This window comes from Pseudonaja textilis, chromosome 2 (genome assembly GCF_049901715.1).
Source record: "Pseudonaja textilis isolate UNSWEBS1 chromosome 2, rPseTex1.2, whole genome shotgun sequence".
NCBI lineage: Eukaryota > Metazoa > Chordata > Lepidosauria > Squamata > Elapidae > Pseudonaja > Pseudonaja textilis.
The window spans coordinates 72286089-72307942 of record NC_141991.1 but is presented as its reverse complement, the minus strand read 5'-3'; the positions used below and the strand labels follow the sequence as shown (position 1 = coordinate 72307942).

Below are 21854 nucleotides of genomic sequence, written 5' to 3'. Positions count from 1 at the left end.
ACTAGATGACTTACAAGGTCCCTTCCAACTCTGATTATCTGTTATTTGTTAGCTCTGCTCTCAGTGGAATCATTGCTTCCCTGGTAATCTCCAGTTTAAAAGGTTTTCTTCTATTGCAGGGGTGTCAAACTCACAGCCCGTGGGCCAGATGCATCACACACCGGCCACTCCCACCCCCATTTTAATGAAAGGGGGAGGAAGTTGTGATATGTCACATGACGACATGACAACATATATTTGACACCCCTGTTCTATTGGATAAATGTGAAAAATATTCCTACTTAAGAGATTTAGTATTTACTTTAGAGATTCGTATTCCTACTTAAAAGATATATGGTACAGGTAGTCCTTGACTTACAACAGTTCATTTAGTGACTGTTAAAAATTACAATATGCTGAAAAAAGTTACTTATGACCATTTTTCATAGTTATGACCCTTGCAACATCCCCAAGCTCACGCAATCAAAATTCAGATGCTTGGCAATTGATTCGTATTTATGACGGTTGCAGTGTCCCAGAGTCATGTGATCATCTTTCTGACAAGCAAAATCAATGGGGAAGCCAGATTCACGTAACAACTGTGTTACTAAAACTTAATAACTGCAGTGATTCAATTAATAAATATGGCAAGAAAGCTTGTAAGATGGGGCAAAACTCACTTAGCATCCAAAATTTGGGGCTCAATTGTGGTCGTAAGTTGAGAACTGGCTGTATTCCGTTACAGCAGAAGAGGTCTAGGATGCGATTTTCTTCTGCCAACAAATCACAGTGTCATATTATTCTAAAAACTTTCTTCTAAATGACCCTTTGGATCATGCTCTGTTCTCTGATTTTCTCTTTAACCCAGTACCACTTGTTGAGTGGAGCATTAATGCCAGTTTACAGGAATTTAGTCTTAAGGATCCGAGCAACATTTGTCACCTCAGACTTTGAGGAATGCTGAAGCCCAGAAGCCACATAGTTAATATCAAAAGGGCCAGCCCTCGTCCCTGCTGCTTCATGATTGGCTACCCATACTTCGCTTCATCCTTTTTATACTAGCTGTTGAGCTGGAAGGTGATAACGTGTTGACACAGAGAGAAAGAGAGAGAAACACAAAAGAGCATCTAGAGCAAGCAGCCACACAGATTTCTGTGGAAGCGAGGCCCGGCAGGGGTGCAGGAGCCCTGTCCCTCTTGCTTTCCAACCATGAAGGGCAGACTGAAAGGAGCCTGGATCCTTTCCTTGCTCTTGGCTGGTTTATTTCAGCCCAGCCTGGGGCAGGAACAACAGGAGGTAAGACATCGTAGCGCTGTTTCAAGGAGGGAGGTTTCTGAATTGGGTAGAAGAATATAATCAGACCAGGCAGGTGATGCGTTCTGGTTTTCACGCCAGACAGTGTTTGCCTGCAGCTCTGGAGGTTTACAGTATTTGTGACAGAGTAATGATGCAGACATCTTAGGAATCTGTAGGTACTAGCAGTCAATCCAAACTGGTTAAATGAGGGCTAAATCCACTCTTCCAGAGTCACGCTATTAGAAAGAGAAAGACTGAAATGAATCCCAGCTTAGTTTAGCCATCTGGCATTATTTTATTTCAGCGTTGTTATAGTGTTGTATATTGTAACAAGGTGTATCGGGGGTTGGCATTTATTTATTACGATAAGACCCTCGTGTGAACCTCTTCTGTCAGGCTGCTACACCAAAGGATAAAGAAGGTATTTCTCCCAGCATGAACCAGCAGTTCCCCAACAACCAGTGAAAGGTAATGAAGGTGTTTGCCTAGCAATAGTTTAGCATGCTGTCCTTTCACCCCTGAGATTTTTATCTGTTGGCTACAATGAAAGCAATTTGCGACCTCAGCAGGCTTGATTCAACAAGACAGGAGATAGGGGCACATTTTTCAGCCCGATTAAATAAATGCAATCTTGTAAATTCCATCTAGGATTCAGGCTCTGCCGATGCTGCTGGGCTGGGCACCAGGTAAACCTGAGCTGCAAATACACTTTGGGGTAACATGAAAGGCTAGTTCTCTACCCTGCAGGGTGGCTGTGAAATAAATTGAAAGTCATTTTTCTTTCAAAAGTACAATTCAACATGATATTAACGATGATGGGAAAGAAAAGATGGACGCATCTTTTTCAAGATCTTTCCCTCACCTGTCCAAGCAGAGAAAGGGAGACCCTGGAAGTAAGAAAGGAACTCAGAATTACAGCTCTCCCTGGGGAGGTGAATATTAACCCAGCAAAGAAAAAACTGTTCCAGGAGTGTGCTGCAATTAGCAAAACAAATATGGTGGCACTCTTCTACGTGGCCGCCTGTATTGAACACAGATCATCGTCAAAGGACTTTTTTCCACCAAGAACTGTGGTATTTGCACAGGCAAACTTTGGCAAACATTGCGACTGTGCTGAGGTCAGAAGAGCAGTGAAAGCTGCCAGTGCTAACAGAGGAAGTTTAGTGGCCAATCTATCATGTCAACTAGTGTTTCTCAAATTCAGTAATTTTAATATGTGCGGACTTCAACTCCCAGAATTCCTCAGCCAGCCTTCTGGCAAATAAACTATTATATTCTCAGAGTACATAAACTGGCAGGCAAAATATTGCATTCTTAGAGCACATAAACATGTATTTAATCAGTGTGGAAACCATTTGTTAATAAGATTCTGGCTCCACTTTTAAGCAGTAAGGTCTATGTGAGAACAGAATTAACATCTCAAAAGTTTTGTGGCACCTTCACATTTGTTACAGCATACTTTTCCTGAATAACCTGGAATTTTTTTCAGTTGCTTCAGGTATTTAAGATTGGGCTGAAAACAAGATTATTATTATTATTCTGGAATATTAATAAAAACCTTTCCAAATCTATCGCACACCCTTACGCATACAGCTACCGTAGTCCATGACTTACGACTGCAATTGTGCCCAACATTTCTGTTGCTAAGCGAGACATTTTTAAAGTGAATTTTGCCCTGTTTTACGACCTTTACTGCCACTGTTGTTAAGTGAATCACTGCAGTTGTTAATTTAATCACATGGTTGTTAAGTGGTTTTCCCATTGAATTAGCTTGTAGGAAGGTGGCAAAAGGTGAACACTTGACCCTGGGACACTGCAACCGTCATAAATATGAGTCAGTTGCCAAGCGTCTAAATTCTGATCGTGTGACTATGAGGATTTTGCAACAGTCGTAACTGTAAAAAATGGTCATATGTTACTGTTTTCAATGGCTTTGCAACTTTGAAAGGTCCCTAAATGAGCTGTTGTAAGTCAAGGACTATCTGTATAATGTGTTTTCCTTCTTCTAATAAGAAGTTATACTTGATTTCTTTTTTTTGGTCACCTGAATATTCTTTAAAAAAATTAAAAAAGTATTGTTTCATAAAAAAAGAGTAAGAAGAACAACTGTGGGGATAGCCAGATTTCTCCTATCCAGGTTGCTGTTTCCAGGCGTTATACTTTCTACCTATCTGCCTCTCTGGGTGGCAACAAAATTGGGTGGATATACACATGATATATAATAATGACATTATCCCTAAGTGTGTTACCCCTGAGTGTACAAAGATGATTGTGCAACTCATGCTAGAGTCTAACCTATACACTTAGCTGGGTGTAAATACTGAGAGTCTCAATGGAATTTAGTTTCATAACTTGTTGATAATGAATTACTATTTCTTACAGCCATTTGTCAGAAAAAATAGTAAACATGTCTAGAATTGTGATGGTATGTCTTTATATAATATATAAAGTTATTTATATAATTAGATAGATAATATAATATGCACCCTTTCACATACAGGAAATGCTAAAGCATTATAATTGCTCTTAATATGTACATGATTTGCTACAAAATTGCCTTATTATTTTGATTCTGAATCAGATTTTGACAGGACTTCAGTTATCTCATCAAAATGAGGAAACAAGATCCTGCTCGTATGTTCCTAATTCTCAACCAATCCCAGATCGAGGCAAGGTAGGATCTTCTAGTGTTTCTTGATTTCAGGAACAATCTACTTTGGCCTACTTGTATATTCTTTCTTTCTTTCTTTATTTTATTTTGTCAAGTGATTATAAAATAACAGGTATAAGTATAAACATGGTTATGAATACATGAAATGGATACATACAAGATTATATATATGTTCTGGAATACTGGATGCTCCGCTTAGAGAAGAATGTGGTTACCAACTCTGTTTTGAGTACCATATATATGAATCATCTTGAGCACCATATATGGGAAAGTAGGCTATGATTTTGTAATAAGCTCAGTATTCGTACTGAGGAAAATGTCGCTGGCCATAATTAAGATTTCCTAGGTTTGCAAATAAACACTCAAAGACAAACTAGAACTCAAAGGAAAATAATGATGATGACTGCTTCTTTTTTTTTTTACACTGTACAAAAATGTGGTTGGGTTGTGGGGATTTGCATATTTTAAAAGACTTCTTTATACTTAGGTTAATTCACATTTTTAAAATTATTTTTGTCACATTTCAGATCTGAGTCTGATTTGCAAATCTCCATTGACATGTGGGGGGAAGGAAAGTGTTCATGTAGAATCCTGAGAGTTTATCAATTCAGACTTTTTTCCACATGTTTTAATTTAGCCCAATAAAAGCAAATTTCATCTTGCCATGCATTGTTTGGAGAGAGAGGGAGAGAGAGGAAGGGAGAGGGAAAGGAAGAGGGAGGGAGGGGGAGAGAGACAGAGAAAGAGAGACACACAGAGAGAGACAGGGGAGACAGTGGGAGAGAGAAAATGAAACTCAGTCTTGTTGGCATCTTTGCTAGGGTAAAATAGGAAATTTCTTGATATTTTTTTCTTGATACTTTTTCACCACTGCCTTTTCTTTCTCTAAAAACAATTAGCTCAAGTTAATAGTATGAAATTGCAACTTTGAAATTTGGCATTTTACAGTATACCAATTTGCTAGTCAGTGTCATACGCCAAGTTTCCCTCCCAAATCGAAAACTTTGCTAAACTAAATAAAATTGAAATAAAATATTCTGAACAAGAGACTTGAAGTAATGTAGGGTTAAGAATTTCTAAATTTATGTAATTTACTGACTGGTACATTGCCTGTTAAACTACAAAGGCTGAGGAAAGAGATGGTGAATTGTCAACTTATTCTTTAACTGAAGCTTGCTCTTTACAATGACATTTGCCCTAAAATGGATACCATTTTAGAAGTGAAGAAACCAGATTTTGTAATCTAGTGTTTTATACGTCATAAAGTCTAGACTGGGCATAGTAGATGCATAATTGTTACGCCAAGATGACATGGAATATTGCATACATTAGTGGAAGCACTGTACACAATAAGGAACTACAGATTAAATTAATATTCCAGCTTAGCATGTTAAGCAATCTTATAACCTATATTATATCCTTATTTATTAAAAGTGAATTAAACATACATGGTGTTTGTTCCACCTGTTTTTTTTAAACTGAATGTAAATTAACTGGAATAATCTAAAGCCACTGCATTTTCATATTATTAATACATTTCTTTAAGATGTGAAATTCATCTGAGGTTAAACATGCAGTCCCCACAAATGTTTCCCAGAGATGTTAATGTCTTTCTAACAGCCAAAACTTCAAAAAGTAAAATATGCCATGTTGATGAAAAGGCTTCACCTTTATCTTTTCAAGCGGTTTTTTTAAATAATGCTGATAAGAGTAAGAGTGTTCCAGCTTTTCAGTATATCTGAAATTGCAAATTAGTCATTCATTTTGGACCATGTTTACACTATTTTGCCAATTTGGTAAAAGGAAAACAAAAAAGTGCATGAAACAGAACAAAGATTTGTGTGCATGGTTGGTGCACATTTTGTCAAAGGAAACATTTTAATGGGAACAAAATGCCACTAGTTCTGTTCCTATTATTTCTACTGGCCTTCCAAACCTATAGTTACATTTAGCTCTAGGCAGCTATCTATGCTTCAAAGCATTGAGTTGTATTAAAGACAGAATAGTTTGCTCTCAATTTGATACGCTCCGACTACATTGGACTTGAGCTTCTATAGTGGTTTCTGGGAATTATGATTGAGAGTTAAAGTTTAACACTTTTCTCTAGTAGAGGAAAGCTGATGTAAGATTTTTTTTTTCTTTTCTTTCCATGGATCCTACATATATAGCTGAGTGATAAATGTGATTTTGTTTAAGTAATTCCTGTTACTTAATTTCTGTTGTTCAGGAACAATTCATACAAACAAAAAGGATCAAGAAATTTGTCTGATGTAGCTGTTTTTAATGTTAGTAGGTTAAACATGACATCCTGAATGCTCCAAAACCGGAAATTTTAAAGAAGAGATTGGACATTCACTTGGCTGAAATGGTATAGGGTTTCCTACCTGATCAGGAGGTTGAACTAGAACAGACTAAAACACTGTTATTCTACTGTAAACCCCTGATTTAGTACTGGAGAGACTTCTGCCAGCTTCCAAACCTCCTGAAGGAGTTCCATGAAAGAGAGCAGTTGTGGTGTCTTCCTTCGTCCTTTAAGTTGAAATGTTTCTTATATCCATTAATTTGCTTCTAGGTTGTGCTTCTTTCCCTTTACACATTCATTGTCTTGAAAGGTGAAGACTTTAGCAAGTATGATTGTAACATATATTGAGATATTACCTCAATACGTTTCATGCTTTTTCTGCTGATGAAAGCTTCTGATGAAATTAAACAGCCTGTTCCATTTCAGGAGCTGGAGCTTGGGTTATAGACAAGATACTAAACCGAACTGCAGTTGGTGTGGGAATCTGGACCACAAGTTAGAGCTCATGGAAGTAGGACTATTATCAGTGGTGGGATTCAGCCAGTTCGCACCACTTCAGGAGAACCGGTTGTTAACTTTCTGATCAGTTTGGTGAACTGGTTGTTGGAAGAAATAATTAGGGCAGAGAACCAGTTGTTAAAATTACCACTGACTATTATGTCTTGTCCTGTCTTCCAGGTGGATTGCTATGACTCAGTTAAAGGATCAGCCCATGATTACGGGGCTTTCTCTTTATCTGGTGAATACATCGCCTTCCAGAAATATGTGGGGAAGTATATCCTCTTTGTAAATGTGGCCACTTACTGAGGACTAACAGCACAATATCTTGGTAAGAACTTGAACTAAGAAGAGAAGTACATTCTAACACAATCTGTTGCAAAACTCTAGCAACTTTATATTTACACCCAGATGGAAATGCTCAGAAGTATTCAATAATTGCATCCCATAGTCCAGATTTTATCAGTCATTGAAGGCTGAGAGTTAGAATAAAGACTTCCTCATGTTGAATTTGACTTCTAGTAACGACTTTGGTATATTCACGTACTTTTACTGGCAGCAGTAAGTTGTGATATATAATAAGATGGATGATGGCTCTTTTCCACAACATTACATTTCATGAAGTACTGTGAAGGAAAAACATGGCAATGAAACTATATTGTATTAAGCCATCTAAGGTTTAGGGGGATATCTTATATATTAAAAGTCATGACAATGGACTTGTCCCAGTTTAGGCCACTCCACAATGGTGGTTGTACTGATCTCAGATCAGTGATGTTCCCCGTCATTCCTTCATTCCAGGGCTTGGGAAACCAAGCCAGTCATCTCCTGGTTTAGCCTTTTGCTCCAAAGAAAAGGCCCCAAAGATATTTTTATCATAGTGTTTGCTCTGGAGCTGCTGGCATGTAATTTCTCAGCAACAGGAACTTCTACCTCATCCCCTTACTTGGGGTTATGACAGTCATTGGACCACTGTGGTGCAGAACCAGCCCATCCCTCAACCTCCAACAGGAAGTGTTGTTGCTTGTTCTATATCACAGGTGTCAAACCGGATTTCTTCAAGGGCTGGATCAGCATTGTATTTCTCCTCCTCCTCAATCTCCTCCAGCTGGGGGGAGGGGAGATGGATGCCTCTTGCAGCACCCTGCTGGCCAAAATGGGGCATGTGGAGGCCATGTGCTCCCCAGCACCCCATTTGGGCCGGCAAAGTGCTGCAGAAGGCTGTCCAAGCCAAAAACGGCATGCCCCATTTTGGCTGCCACAGGCACAGGCTGATCCTTTGTCCTTTGTAAGCCAACCCCACAGGCCAGATTTAAGCACCCTGCTGGCTGCATACAGCCCACGGGCCTTGAGTTTGACATCCCTATATAGCAATAGCACTTAGACTTACAGTATATACCGCTTCACAGTGTTTTACAGCCCTCTCTTAGTGGTTTACAGAGTCAGCATATTGTCCCCAACAGTATGGGTTCACTGACCTCGGAAGGCTGTGTCAACCTTGAGTTGGTGAGAAACAAGTTGTCAAACTGCGGGCAGCTGGCAGTCAGCAGAAGTAGCCTGGAGTACTGCACCACCACGGCTGACCATATGATGGCCAGATAACAGTTTTCTTCTTTCAAAAAGAACAAGAAAGGGACAGACCATCTCTTTGCTCTCCATTTAGGCCTCTCCTTTACAATCACCATGAAGATTTGTCAGGGCAAGGAGAAAAAGAGCCCTATGCTGTGATTTGTTTAAAAAAAAGTCATTTCAAATTTAAGATAGCAAAGATTGTGGCTATGTGAAATGCCTTACAGAAAGTTCAGCAATGCTCAATAGAATGTTCATGAGCTGATAGGATGTTCAAATTACAGTCCTATTGCTGAAGAATCCTATTGCTTTATCTAACAGAACTGAATGCACTACAAAATTCACTGAGAACTGACCGACTGGTTATCCTAGGCTTCCCATGCAATCAATTTGGAAAACAAGAACCTGGACAGAATTCTGAAATCCTTCAAGGAATAAAGTGAGTTTATGCAAGAAGTGCCTTCCTGACTATGCTACTCCTCGCTTGTATTGAGGTAGCCTAAGTCTTTCGCACTGTTATGCTCTTTGGGCTGTTCCTAAGCCAGAAATGATTACTCTCCAAACACACTTCTCAGTCTCTTTCACAAGACTTATTGAAAAAAAAGTTCCTAGTAGGATTCTGACAAATAAATTTGTTCCCATTGAAAACCAGCGTGTCCCACAAGTTAAGGGAGAAACTTCTCTGTTTTCTTTTGAACTACCTTCCACTAGAAAGCCACTTAATATTTTCATTAATAACTGGGCCTGCAGCTGGTTATTTAATCAATGGTCTCATTATTTTATCAGTCTGGAACCAGCTGATCCTTTCATTGATCTTAATGAAAATTGGGCAACCAATGGAACTTTTCACCCAAGAATAGATGAGAATTTGGTATCCACGGGCCACACTTATATAGGGTAGTTTTGGAGATGCTTGAAGGTTTAAATTAGTAAAATGACGAGCTACTTTCACAGATTGTATTTTTAGAAAGTCCCTCAACTTTGCCATGGATTAGATGCCTTAAGCCAAACATGTCACTTTTGTTTGACATCCTCTTTACCATCCCCACCCCCCAAAATCAGAAAATTTATATTCAGCAGTTTGCCAACAATTTCAATACTGAGTTGTTGGAGCTTTAAGGGTTGTGACATAAAAGGATTTGCACTGCATGGGTCTTACCCATGCAACTTTGAACTCCAAGCAATGGTTTTTTTTTTTTTAAGTCATATTAATAGCTGCAGAGCCAGATAGATACAAGGGCTCTTGGTCAGGTCTGATATAGAAGTGAGAAGTTCTTGTTTCATTTCTTGTTTCTATTAATGTTCTTCTTTTGTTCCAGATATGTCAGACCAGGGGGAGGCTATGTCCCCAATTTCCAACTCTTTCAAAAAGGTGACGTAAATGGGGAAAATGAACAGCAAATTTACACCTTCCTGAAGGTTTGTATTGACTGCACTGTTTCACAGATGATGAACAATAAGATTTGGGTGATATTAGGGACAAGCGTCTATTGCCTCAATCTTAAAATTTTGTCTACTTATGCAATGTTCCTGTAGGCATGTGGATGGAAGGCAAAATTCTCCCAATATTTTTATTTATTTCTTCCAAAAAATTTCCTCTGAAGGGATGGAAAATCTTCTAGGTGGTGTGATACTGGAGAGCTGCAGAGAATGAGTAAAAAAAATTACCTTTCTCCCTTGTGATAATTGGAAGTCTTAATGCAGCAGAAAATATTATTCAAGACAGAGCAATGTAGAACCCAAAATATATGTTATTTATGCAAACCAAAATTAAGGTGGAATTGCTTAGAAAGTGAGGGATAGCTGAATTTTAAGGATCATTCTACAAAGCAACAGCGAATCAGCTTGGAATAGAATATATAATTTCATAACAAGGGGTCGTTGATGCTCTCTGAGCTTGATTGTTTTCTTGCAAACATTTCATTACCCAAACTAGATAACCTATCTGATATTACCTTGTATGGGTAATAAAATGTCTGCAAGAAAACAATCAAGCTCAGAGAGTACCAAGAACTCCTCATTTCAACCCTGAACTACAAATATCACTCCTGCATTCGTAACTTCGCAATAAACATTTTAAGCCTCTTAGAAATTCAAATATTATTGAAATAAAGTATGCTGTCTTCTAAATTTTGTTCCCAGTATTCTAAATTTCTCCCTCTCTCTCCATACTACCATCCCTACGGCCATTAAATTAAAGATGAAAAAAACCCTCACAATTCTAATTTTAGAAACACTAACAAAATTTAACTTTTTTTTTTCCTGGTAGAACTCCTGTCCACCAGTTGTGGAAACTTTTGGTGACACAACGAGACTCTTCTGGTCACCTTTGAAGATCCATGACATTAAGTGGAATTTTGAGAAATTTTTGGTTAATCCTCAAGGAAAGCCTGTGATGAGGTGGTTTCACCGGACAAATGTTTCCACTGTAAAGAATGATATCATAAGATATATGAGGAAAAACAGAAATGGGTAGACTCCATACAAATGAAGATGGATTCGGGGGTGGACGGGGGGGGAGACAAGCTGCAGACATATCCAGACATATTCATTTTCTTCGGTCAAATAATTGAACATGCAAATATCTTTTATTCAAAGCTAAAATAAGGTTCAGTTAGAATTTACCTGACAGGGTGGCAGTTTACATACTAATATTGCTAAATATTCATATCAAAATTCTTAATATTAACTAACGTATTTTCAAGCGCAACTTTATAAAACCATGTTGATTTCAGTTGACTCAATGATAGCTTTAGTTTCCACAAGATGGAACCAATACGTATTGGGAAACCATTTTAGTAACTTCAGATACTGCTTCAAAATCTGTTACCTGAGCATGAGTAACAAAAGAAAATCTTTTGGTTTTGCATCTCTAGTATATTATGGCACTAAAGAAAAATGAAAACTATTCCTTCCTTTCATTGTTAACATATTGAAGCAGGATATATTGTATAAATTTTAAAAACAACAAAATTAAGGTGTCTGTGATTCTTGGTCATCCATGGTTGTCCAAGGTTATGCTTTTTCAAGAGGCAACTGAACTTTCTGTTTTTTCTTTGAAGACATTTTGCTTCTCATCCAAGAAGCTTCTTCAGGAGTGAAATATCTTCAAAGAAAAAAACAGAAAGTCCAGCTGCCTCTTGAAAAAGCACCTTTGGGGCAACAAAATTAAGATTTTTTTAAAAAAATTACAAGCTATACATTGGCCCATTTTCACAGTATTAAAGTCAATCTAGTTTATTTTTAGCAATTTAGCAACTCATTTCTCACATTGGATGAACATTAAATACTATGTTCATTAAGGATTTTCCACTTAATTTTGTTGTTTTAAATTGCTATGTTATTTTGGTTCTAGCAAAAGAATTATTAATCAGAATTCAGGCACATAATCAAGAGTCTCTTATGACACCTTAAAGGCTGCAAATCTGTTGTAAGTCTTTGTTGTTAAGAAACAGAAATTGCACCCTTTGATCTCCTTTCTACGATCCATCTGGTTTATACACAGTTCTACTGAAAATAAGACGAGCCTTCTAATATAGATGGAATTAATACTTTTGGCATCTCTGGATAAAGGGCAGTTTGCCTCCCTTCCTTAAAATGTAGAATAGAGACCCCATCTGGAGAATTTATGAACTGGAATTTCTTAAATGACTGACTCTCTTTCTGACAGTGGAGGAACGAGAGGAAAGGATTTGGGGGCAAGGAAAATGCATCAGAATGACGGTTAGATCTGAAAACTCCATACGAGTGGGACCTGGCCTAAGACTGCAAGGCAGTGGAGTAGTTCTTTAGTGCATTCAGCTACTTCACTACAACCTCTGCAGAGATGTATTTCTTCCTTATCCCAAGATCCCAGCAGCCTCTCTAACCTCCACCACATCTAAGAACATTGCCTAATAAAAACTGCAAATTCTCAGCGCACTTCCGTTGTGAGAGACTCTCTTTCCATACAGATCTTTTTTACTACTTTCATCATGCAACCATTTTCGTATTATGAAAGAATCAGGATTTCAGGTTTGACTGTATCGGATATATCACATTGCTTCTTGGAAAGGCCATGTGTGCATACAGTTTACACATTAACTTTCATACACACATATAAAATATATAGGTGATGATTCCACATTCAATGGCAGAAGCTGAAAAAGACTGCTGTATATGGGCTGCAGGGCTCTGGATGCTCACTAAATGACATGCACAATTTAATTGTCTGCTGTACCTTTTTTCCTGCCTTCTAGAGTTTTTCTGGATTTTGATAGTTCAGATATATTAGCACTCATGTTTGCAGGGTTGAATAGATGATTTCTAGGTTTATAGCTCACAATGTTGGACCCAGGATGGCAGGCACCAAAAGCACGTGTGATAGACACTATATTGAGCTAAATACATTCTCCCTGATTTCAAGCATGAATTCTTAAGGGTAGAAAAGGCAGCAGTGCTTTTCCCTGAATTTATTTTCATAATATCCACATCCAGAAAAGATCCAGCTGTGTGTGAACACCTATTTCCCCCTTTATCAATATTGCAGAGAATTGTTTGGGGGGCATACCACATACCTCTATTTCCTTTCATAGCAATAAAAACAAGCATGCCACAAAGAACATCTTTCATAAGAGCAAAACTCAGATACAGAACTCCAGGCACTGCCCAGGAAAACCTGTATTTTATAACTTTTTTATATTTTTATATATTTTTTATATTTTTTAATATATATATTTTTTATAATTTTATAACTGAATATAGTTAAGATAATTTTACACAATTTTTTAAAAGCTTTTTTGAAACCAGAATAGTTGGTAAAATATTGCCCTGCATAAATACAGCAGCAGCTTCTACTTAGAACTTCTCAAAAAGTTTTATAAAGACATCTCCGTTTAGAGACTGTAGACAGACCAAATACCCTATTATCTCTTCTTTCACATCTTCCTACAATTTACTCTATAATAACTGAAAGACCTGTGACAAAAAGTAAACTCAGTGAAAATGTTTTTATTTAGAGGTTTTTACAGATTCTTCAAACACTGCATTTTTCTTTGCACTGTGAACATTCTGAAATTATTTTTCCTTTCTTTTATTTTATAAAGAAAAAGAAAACACTCAATTATGTCTTAATTATGTGCTTACTGGTGAACATGAATTCTATTTTCAAATGAGCATATATATATTCCATGTTTTAGAGGAGCATGCAATTGTAAGAAGCAATTTATGTCGCAGCACACTTTGAAAAATGCTTGGCTGGTTCAGCATTTCATAAGATTGGGATCAGTAATCTAAAAAGAGAGAGAGAGAGAGACCATTCTTCATACTTGTCTCCCACTTAAATCATGGGAGGGCCAAAGAATAACCTTTCATCAGCAAAAGGAAATTAGAACTGAATTGTTAGATCAGGGAGCAAATCTATCTAGTCCACCCAGTAGGATCAATAGTAACTAGGAATGGGACGAAACAGAACCAGGGAATTGAAATCTGAAGCCTTTTTCCACTGAGCCGTTTAAATAAACATATAATTTTATTAAGCAACATGCACGCAATGATGAACAGGTATATTATTCCAATTAAGAGGGAGCAAAAAGGGTCGCCATATTTTAGGGGTAGCTGGAGGGGTAATTAAAGCAGTATTAAACAGTTTTCAACTCAAATTAACATTCACCTGGGGTTAAAATATTTATTGACATCTACAAGTTTTAATGTGCGTGTGAATGAAAATACATATATATGTATATATATATATATATATATAAAATTCATTCAGTGTAGGAAAAGTAACTTTCCTTTTTATTCCTATACATTATTTAAACAGACACAGGAAGATTTTTTTTTTCTCTGTCCTTGAGTGAACAATGAATCCCAAACTTGTACAGGCCCAAAGCATGCTTCCACAGCCAACAAATGCAAAATTGCCACATCCTAGATATACAGCTGCCTGACTGTAAGAGAATCATCTCAACATAGGTCCTGTTAACCCAGAATTCCCAGTCTTCTCTGCTGGGGCTCAACGGTTGTTCTCTTACAGCTGAAATCCTTGAATGTAGGAGAAAAAAAAAGTTGTGGATCCAATGCCGAGAGAAAACAAGACCTGGAAGTTTCAAAAGGAGAGATTTCCCAAAAACTCTAGGTCACGGTTGCTTCTTGGTAGCCGTTCAGTTTCAAAAAATCCTGCTTATTATTCTCAAGCATCCAAGTGGCATGGACCTCTTTTTACACACAAATAAATGCGACCAATGTCCAGAAGTAAAAGTGTTGAGATGGATTGACACACACGATGCTGTTTTGCTTCTGCCAGGTTGCACAGATCACCACAAAGTTAAATGGGTTTTTGAGCTTTAGGTAACCCGAGACCTGTAGGGTCTGAAAAGCAAACATATGTATTAAAAGAGTGTTCAAATCTTGTATGGGTAGTCCTCGACTTACAACAGTTCCCTTAGTGACCGTTCAAAGTTATAACAGACTTGCGACCATTTCTCAGAGTTACGCCCTTTGCGGTCTCCCCATGGTTACGTAATTAAAAATCCAGTTGTTTGGCAACTGGTTCATTATTTATAATGGTTGCTGTATCCTGTGATCAGTTTTTGCGACCTTCTGACAGGCAAAGTCAATGGGGAAGCCAGGTTCACTTAACAACCGGGTTAATCAACTTCAGTGATTCACTTAACAACCGTGGCAAGGAAGGTCGTAAAATGGGGCAAAACTCATTTAACAAATGCCTCACTTAACAACAGAAATGTTGGGCTCAATTGTGGTCATAAGTTGAGGATTACCTGTATTACCAAGGCCCTAATTCTCCTAGCCAAGACTTGCTAGCTTGCACAGCATTCCAGGTGAAATGGATCTGTCACCCAAATCCTCACTCCCGTTTATTAAGCACTCTTGTATCCTTTGGAATTCAGAATGCATTGACTGATCTACAATAACTGGCATACAGAAAAAATTTGAATGCCTTCGTGTGTATGTGAAAGCAAACATTAAAGAATTCACTGTAGCTATAAAAGAGCAGAAAATACTCCGAATGGCAAGCTGTGGCTCTTCTCTCTCCAGATTTAAACACCCAACCAAACTAGAATGAACTCGGAGCACCCTGAGGTCAAATCAAGGAAATGTCTGAAAGACAGACTCATAATGTTCTTATTTAATGGAGTCGTGGAGACTCTCCAAACGATTCACAAATTTCCCACACGACTGAATCCATTAACAAGCGAATGGATCCTAAAAATGAGAGCTAGGTACAGCAGCACTAAAAAAGATATTCTAGTATGCTGTGAAAGAAATCGAAAGCTCTTACCAGATTCCTTGGTAAACTGCTTCACACCATCCCCTCCTTGTGTGTTCTGATTGTGTGCGATAACATATGCTGGATACCAGTTACAATCTGGCTATAAGAAGCAAAGAGAAAAAAAATACAATACTATACTGTATAGTAGGTGCAGGTACAGGTAATCTTCATTTAATGACTGGTCACCTAGCAACCCTTCCAAATTACAATTGACCTTCACAGAGCAACTTATGATTTTGAAGTTCTGATGGTTCCAACCCCCTTTGCCTTCCTAATGATTATATCAGCACATTTTTGGCACTTAGCAACTGGCTCATGTTTACAGCTGTTTGGTGTTTACAGCTGTTTGCTACATTCCACAGTCCCGTCACCCCAATTTTCTGTGGTTTTTTTTTTTTTTTGCTGGTTTCTGGTGTTTCCTTTCTGCTGCTTCCAGGAAAAAGCCCCCATTGTTTTAAGTGGGTTCAGTTTATGACTGCAACATTTTCTCAACGACCGCTACAAAAAAAAAAAATAGCAGTCATATAATCACCACACCGGTGATCATCTGGTGAGCCACTTAATGACAGTCATGACTTACAATTGTACTTCCAGGCTCATTTATGTTTATAAGTGGAGGAGTAGCTGTAATTCATTTCAATTTGAATTGTTTAATCCTCCACAGGTTTTTTGAGCATGAACTGTCTTTATTTTAAGCATGAAAAATATTCACTTCACATGTGAAATTGGCTGTTTTATGGCTTCCTGGAACTCATGAGAAGGACTGAATATCACTCAACAAAAATGGACAAATATGCACGCCAGACAACTGCTTTATGCTTAAAGATGGGACATTTTAAATCAGAAAAGGGGTGCTTCAATCTCATAACAGTTTGAATTGGAACATCCCTGCTGTACATTTTGTAGTAGAAACTTCCTAGCTCTTCATAATGAATGGCAGCAAACAGAAGGAAGCACCAATTGTTGAATAAGAAAGTTTACACTCCTGTGTTTCCTTATACACAAATTTTGGCACAGAACCTGAGAATTCCAATTCTATCCGGGTTTTTGTTTTTTGTTTTAAAAGAAGACTGGCAATTGTATTCTGTTCTTACTGATTCTAGTTCCTTACTCTGATACTGCACATTTTATTAACTCACAGGTGAGACACAATAATTCTGAACTGGAGGATGCTCATTTGCCACCGCTGGTGGTGGGTACCGGATCTTCTGCCAGTCCTCATAAGCATGATAAGCGTGTGGCTGGATTGGAGGAGAGTGCTGAAAGTAGTACATGGGGCAGGCTGGGGTGATTTGTCCTGGCTGTGGCTCAGGATGCAATCTGTCACCTGAATGCTGCAAGAGAGAAAGTAGAAAATTGAAAGTGAAGGACCTTTGTGGAAATCCTAGTTTATAAAGGTTAACGGTGTATCAACTTAATCAAAGCAGGTTGTTTTCGCTTGGCCTATTCCTTTTTTAACTAATCCCCTTTTAAAACCAACTAAAGAAACATTATGTCCCCTGTGCAATATTCAATCCATTCCTAGGATAAGGAAGAAAAAGTACTGGAATAAGCAGTCTATAAATGTGCACACCCTACTGTTGACATGACAGACAGAAAGCTATTGAGAGGTGGGGGGAAGAGTTCTCCATCACTGCTATAGGACGAAGACAAGGGGGTGCGGGGTGGGAAACACAACTTAGACCTGATCTTGGCTGTAATTTAAATTGAACCATCTCACCATATAAAACAAACATCCAATAAATTCTTAAAACAGGACACTCTCCAAACGTGTTGCACTTCAATTCCTAGAATTTTAGCAATGACCAGAGAAACTGGACAATTCTGAAAATCGAGGTCCACATTTCTGGGCAGTGCACAAGTTAGGGAAGCCCAGCCTGATTTCAGATATGATTTTACTACAGTGCAGTATGAAGAACTGATAGATCATGTCAAACAACTACGGCATATATTCAGTATTGGGAAGTCATAATATTAAGCCAGCCAGCATTTGCATTTCCACAGTACAGTATCCCATACCTGTTTGTGCTGTTTAAGCAGTTTCTTAAACTTATCCTTTTCTTCCTTCTCTTTATGGTAGTCCTCTTTAACAATTCGCAGCTATTATGAAAAAGAGGAGGAAAAAAAAGAATATAGATTTCCATGAGCATTGCATTCTAGCGCTGAGAACAAGCAGACCAATAGAAATATTCTGCTCAAGTCTTAGCCAGACTAGATTCTGGATGCCCATTGTGGATCATTAACCCGGTGACAGAGTTATTTTTATTCTATACCTCTTGGAAGATAGGGAGAGTATTTTCATAGCAAGCAAGTGAAGTTGGATGGTAACCAAGAGACAAGACCAGTGTAAGAACACATGAAACTGTACTGGACACTGACAAAAAGAATCATTTTCTCTAATCAGCGACTACAAAGTCTTATGGGTTCAAGTGCTTTACAATGCAAGTATTTAAACATCTTTTAACTCTACTTGCTGACCTGCCTTTTCTAGTTCCATTTAAAACCTAATTTTAAAAAGCTGCCCAAGCATGCCCTTTAGTGATTTTTTTCCAATTTCTTTAAGAATAAAACAAGTGACACAGGAGAACTACATAATCAAACAATAACTTGTGAGATATTTAAGACAGCAGCTATTATTATGTAGGAGAAGGATATTGGATAGGATTTGGGTACACAAGTCTATCCATAAACCTTCAAAGATTGTCGCTAGGATTAGGAGGGGAATGGGGAGCGAGAGAAAATATAAAGCGGGAAGGGGAGAATGCTTGAAGGAACCAAGAAATAGGGGACGAGATCAAAAGCAACTGGTATTTGCTCAGAAGGCTGTGTCTTGGTTCTCTGGAGATTCTGGTAAGCATATCACAATAACAAAAACACAAGTTATTTAGTTTAGATTGCTCAACAGAGTACAGTTTTCCATGAATCAAGGCCAACGGTCTAGTTTTCATCTCTTCCATCCCTTCAAGGGATTCCATGGAAGAGATTAAATTTAGATCACCAAAGCCTCCAAACTCAGAATGATTCTTTTGGTTTTCTACCTGGTTATTAGTCAGGGTCAGCTGCTTCTGAAGTTTTTCTAGCTGCTTCTTCAGCTCCTCTTTTTCTTCGTTCATCCTTTCCCTGTCACTCCGCTCCCGCTGGAAATCCTCCTCAAAAATCTTCACCTGGAAGAAAAAGGACTTAAATCTTAGGATCAGACACTTATGCCCCCAAATTCACATTTTCTACATGTTTCAGCACTGATGCCAAGACAACACAACACACAGAATCCTAAAGTCAAAACCTGTACAATGAATTTTATAAAGCATGGGGTTATCTGACAAAGGAAATTTCTTCCTAAGTTCACACAACACTTTCCATTCTGATTTAATCCATTTTAGCCCATTTTCCCAAGATTTTGTTTAGAAAAGAAAAGAAAAAACCATGTTGTGAACATAAGAGTAACTGCCTATCATTAATTCTAAAAAATATATCTTTAAAGATAAAATGTTTTCAACATGCTTTTCAACTGATACAACACACACAACTTTTCAAAATGGCACTTAAAGCAATTAACAATATTATTTCTGGTACTAATAGTCACTTAATGACATCCAACAGTGAAACTAGTACAAGATTAATACAATAGTCCTTGACTTATAACCACAATTGGAACCAGAATTTCCACAGCTAAGGAGGACAGTTGTTAAATAAGTCGCATTTGATTTTTATGAACTTAAGAGAATCACAAACTTTTAATGCTTACTTGCTGTTTCAGAAGCTCGTTCTGGGTCATCACTTCCTGGTGCCGGAGACCTGGGCTAGGATCAGTGGCTGAGGGAGAACGAGGAGGTGCTTGGAAATTCAGAACCTCTTCTAGCGCCTGAGGGAAGACAAAGGAACCGTAAGAAACCTGTCTTAGCATAACATTTGTTCTTCGCAGCAGTGGCAAGTGATGCTATTAATATGATCCTATTAATATGCTATTCATAGGAAAAGAATGCAAATGGCACTGAGTATTTGGAGTATTTTGAACTCTCAGATTTTTTGAATAGTTTTGAATAGTTGTTATTTGGTTTTTCTCTAAAGGGTTCACTTGCAGGAACCGTATATAAACAAACACTCAGCCCATGCTCACAGCAATTTATCCTATCATATGTTTCAGCGAAAGTGGAGGGGTATGGAGGACTCCTTTGCAATGAACCACATAGCAGGAATAAATGTGGGTGCCAGGTTATACTTCCACAAACAACAAAAAGCCCCCAAAACAGCATTTTAGGGTGGAAGGAGATTCATTTGGGGCAAGAGATATAGAATCATTCTACTGCCTTGGAAAGACCATCATTTGGGGGAAAAGATTCACAGAGTTAAAAAAAAAAAAGCAGAAGAGGAACCAGGTACAAATCCTTTAAATTCTTTAACAAGGTCCACCCACCTTGTTTAATCGGATAATCTCCTTCTCCTGATACTCTCTTTGCCTTGTGATTGGCACCAATTGATCCTGAAGAAACTTCACCTTGTGCTTGAGGTCCTTCACCTCCCCAACTAGTCTCTCTTTTTCTGCCTTGAATAGAGTGGAAGGAAAAGAGAGGAAGATGTATAAAAAGGAGAAACAGCTTTCCATCCCATTCCCATCAGGTGTGGAACAACCTGCCTGAAAGCCACTTCAGAAGGAATGAGAGGGGATTAAGAACAGGGTCAACTTTCAAGAGCTTGTCTGTTTATACCAAAAAGCCCTTTTGATACCCGTCAAATGCAACTGGCTGTCGTCACTGTCATTCTCAAATATCTCCCTCCCATAGAAAACTCCTATATCTGCTAAAAAGAAGCGGGGTGTGTGTTAGGAATATAAGTCACCTAAGAGGTATTTGGGTTAGAAATATATAAACCAGGATAAACATTTTAGTACTAAGTCTTTAAGAGATTGCAAAAACTGCAATTGGGTGTGGTTTTTCAAACAGCCATAAGATGGAGCCAGAAACCTGGTTTGTTTAGTCTTAATCTCAGAAGAGAGTGTGACTCTATCTCTGTTTCCTTCTGTTGGAAAGTATTGCCGTTGTTCCATTTCTTCTAATTGACTGATATTACTGGATTTAATGTAAGTCTATTACTGAGCTGTTTTTGACACTGGACTTTGATATTTGGATTATCCCTGGATTGAAAACTGACTGATTTACTTGTGAATGACTTTGGACTGCTTATTTTGGACTTTGCTTAAACCTTTCTGGAAGTAAAAACCTACATTTACTGTACAGTGTATCTGTGTGCTCTGTGTGTATTATTCCAACACTACTCTCTATACGTCTCCCTGTATGCGCTCATTCTCCTAACGAGGAATTACCTCAACAGGGGGCACTCAGTGTCTCATTTGTGTCCTGAACCACACATAGCAATATGAACACTACTCCCAACAGAGTAAAGCACCTTCCAGAAAAGACAAAGAGGAGAACATTCAGAAATCAAATCCAAAAGTAAAAGAGCTCACTTTTTTTTTTTTTTTGCAGTGTAGAATTTGACCTGCAAAAACCTCTTTAGTCCACCAGAGGGCAGGCCTTTCCAGTTCTTTATGTGTTGCTCCTCCCTTACAAGGCCTAATAAACTGAGGTCTATACAGGTAGTCCTCAACTTTTGACCATGACTGCACCCCCACAACATTTCTGTTGCTAAGTGAGACATTTGTTAAGGGAGTTTTGCTCCATTTTACCACCTTTCTTGCCAAGTAAATCACTATGGTTGTTAAGTTAACACAGCCGTTGTTAAGTGAATCTGGCTTCGCCATTGATTTTGCTTGTCAAAAGGTCGCCAAAATGATCACATGCCCTGGGGGGGGGGGGAACACACCACAACCCATCATAAATAAACGCCAGTTGCCAAGTGTCCGAATTTGGATGACGTGAACACATGAATGCTGCAATGGGTCATAAGATTTCTCAGGAAACAGCAACTGAATGAAAAACTGCTGGTGACCTTCTACTGATGAACCATAGAGAATATTTTAACTTACTGCACCTGAATATGGTTTGCCAATTGCACAGTGGCAAACTGTGCAATTGGCAAACCAATTGCACAGCTATGCTGGCTGGAGAATTCTGGGAGCTGAAGTCCACAAGTCTTAAAATTTGCCAAGTTTGGAGACCTCTGTCCTAGTAAGTTACTGCAAAGGAACCAGAGGTAGGAATAAAAGAAAAATGTTTTTAATGCTACCTGCCTGTCAACCCATTTAGACTTAAAACTGAAGTAAACGTTACAGTTTTGGGCAGAAATGCAAATGCATTCCAAGTGGGATTTTG

At 38.2% G+C, this 21854-nt stretch overlaps 2 protein-coding genes across 8 annotated transcripts in view; one reads left to right on the top strand and one right to left on the bottom strand.

Moving 5' to 3' along the window:
* Window positions 1-1090: 1090 nt before the first annotated feature.
* Window positions 1091-12236, top strand: GPX3 (glutathione peroxidase 3). Its single transcript, XM_026696621.2, has 6 exons — window positions 1091-1275; window positions 3857-3949; window positions 6927-7077; window positions 8637-8754; window positions 9635-9734; window positions 10585-12236. The coding sequence occupies exons 1-6, from the start codon at window positions 1189-1191 to the stop codon at window positions 10789-10791; spliced, it is 756 nt and encodes a 251-aa protein (XP_026552406.1). The 5' UTR covers window positions 1091-1188; the 3' UTR covers window positions 10792-12236.
* A 1048-nt stretch (window positions 12237-13284) lies between these two features.
* Window positions 13285-21854, bottom strand: part of TNIP1 (TNFAIP3 interacting protein 1) — a 42680-nt gene continuing 34110 nt past the window's right edge. For 4 of the 7 annotated variants that reach the window (XM_087924268.1, XM_087924267.1, XM_087924269.1 and 1 more), the window contains exons 12-18: window positions 20000-20128; window positions 19331-19447; window positions 18624-18749; window positions 17605-17685; window positions 16725-16919; window positions 15595-15685; window positions 13285-14663 (exon numbers count right to left, since the gene is read on the bottom strand). In XM_087924268.1, coding sequence (XP_087780394.1) covers window positions 14620-14663; window positions 15595-15685; window positions 16725-16919; window positions 17605-17685; window positions 18624-18749; window positions 19331-19447; window positions 20000-20128 — 783 coding nt within the window. In that variant the 3' untranslated portion in view covers window positions 13285-14619. The remainder of the gene's footprint in view (window positions 14664-15594; window positions 15686-16724; window positions 16920-17604; window positions 17686-18623; window positions 18750-19330; window positions 19448-19999; window positions 20129-21854) is intronic. The other 3 variants (XM_087924271.1, XM_087924272.1, XM_087924270.1) reach the window with 1 other exon arrangement.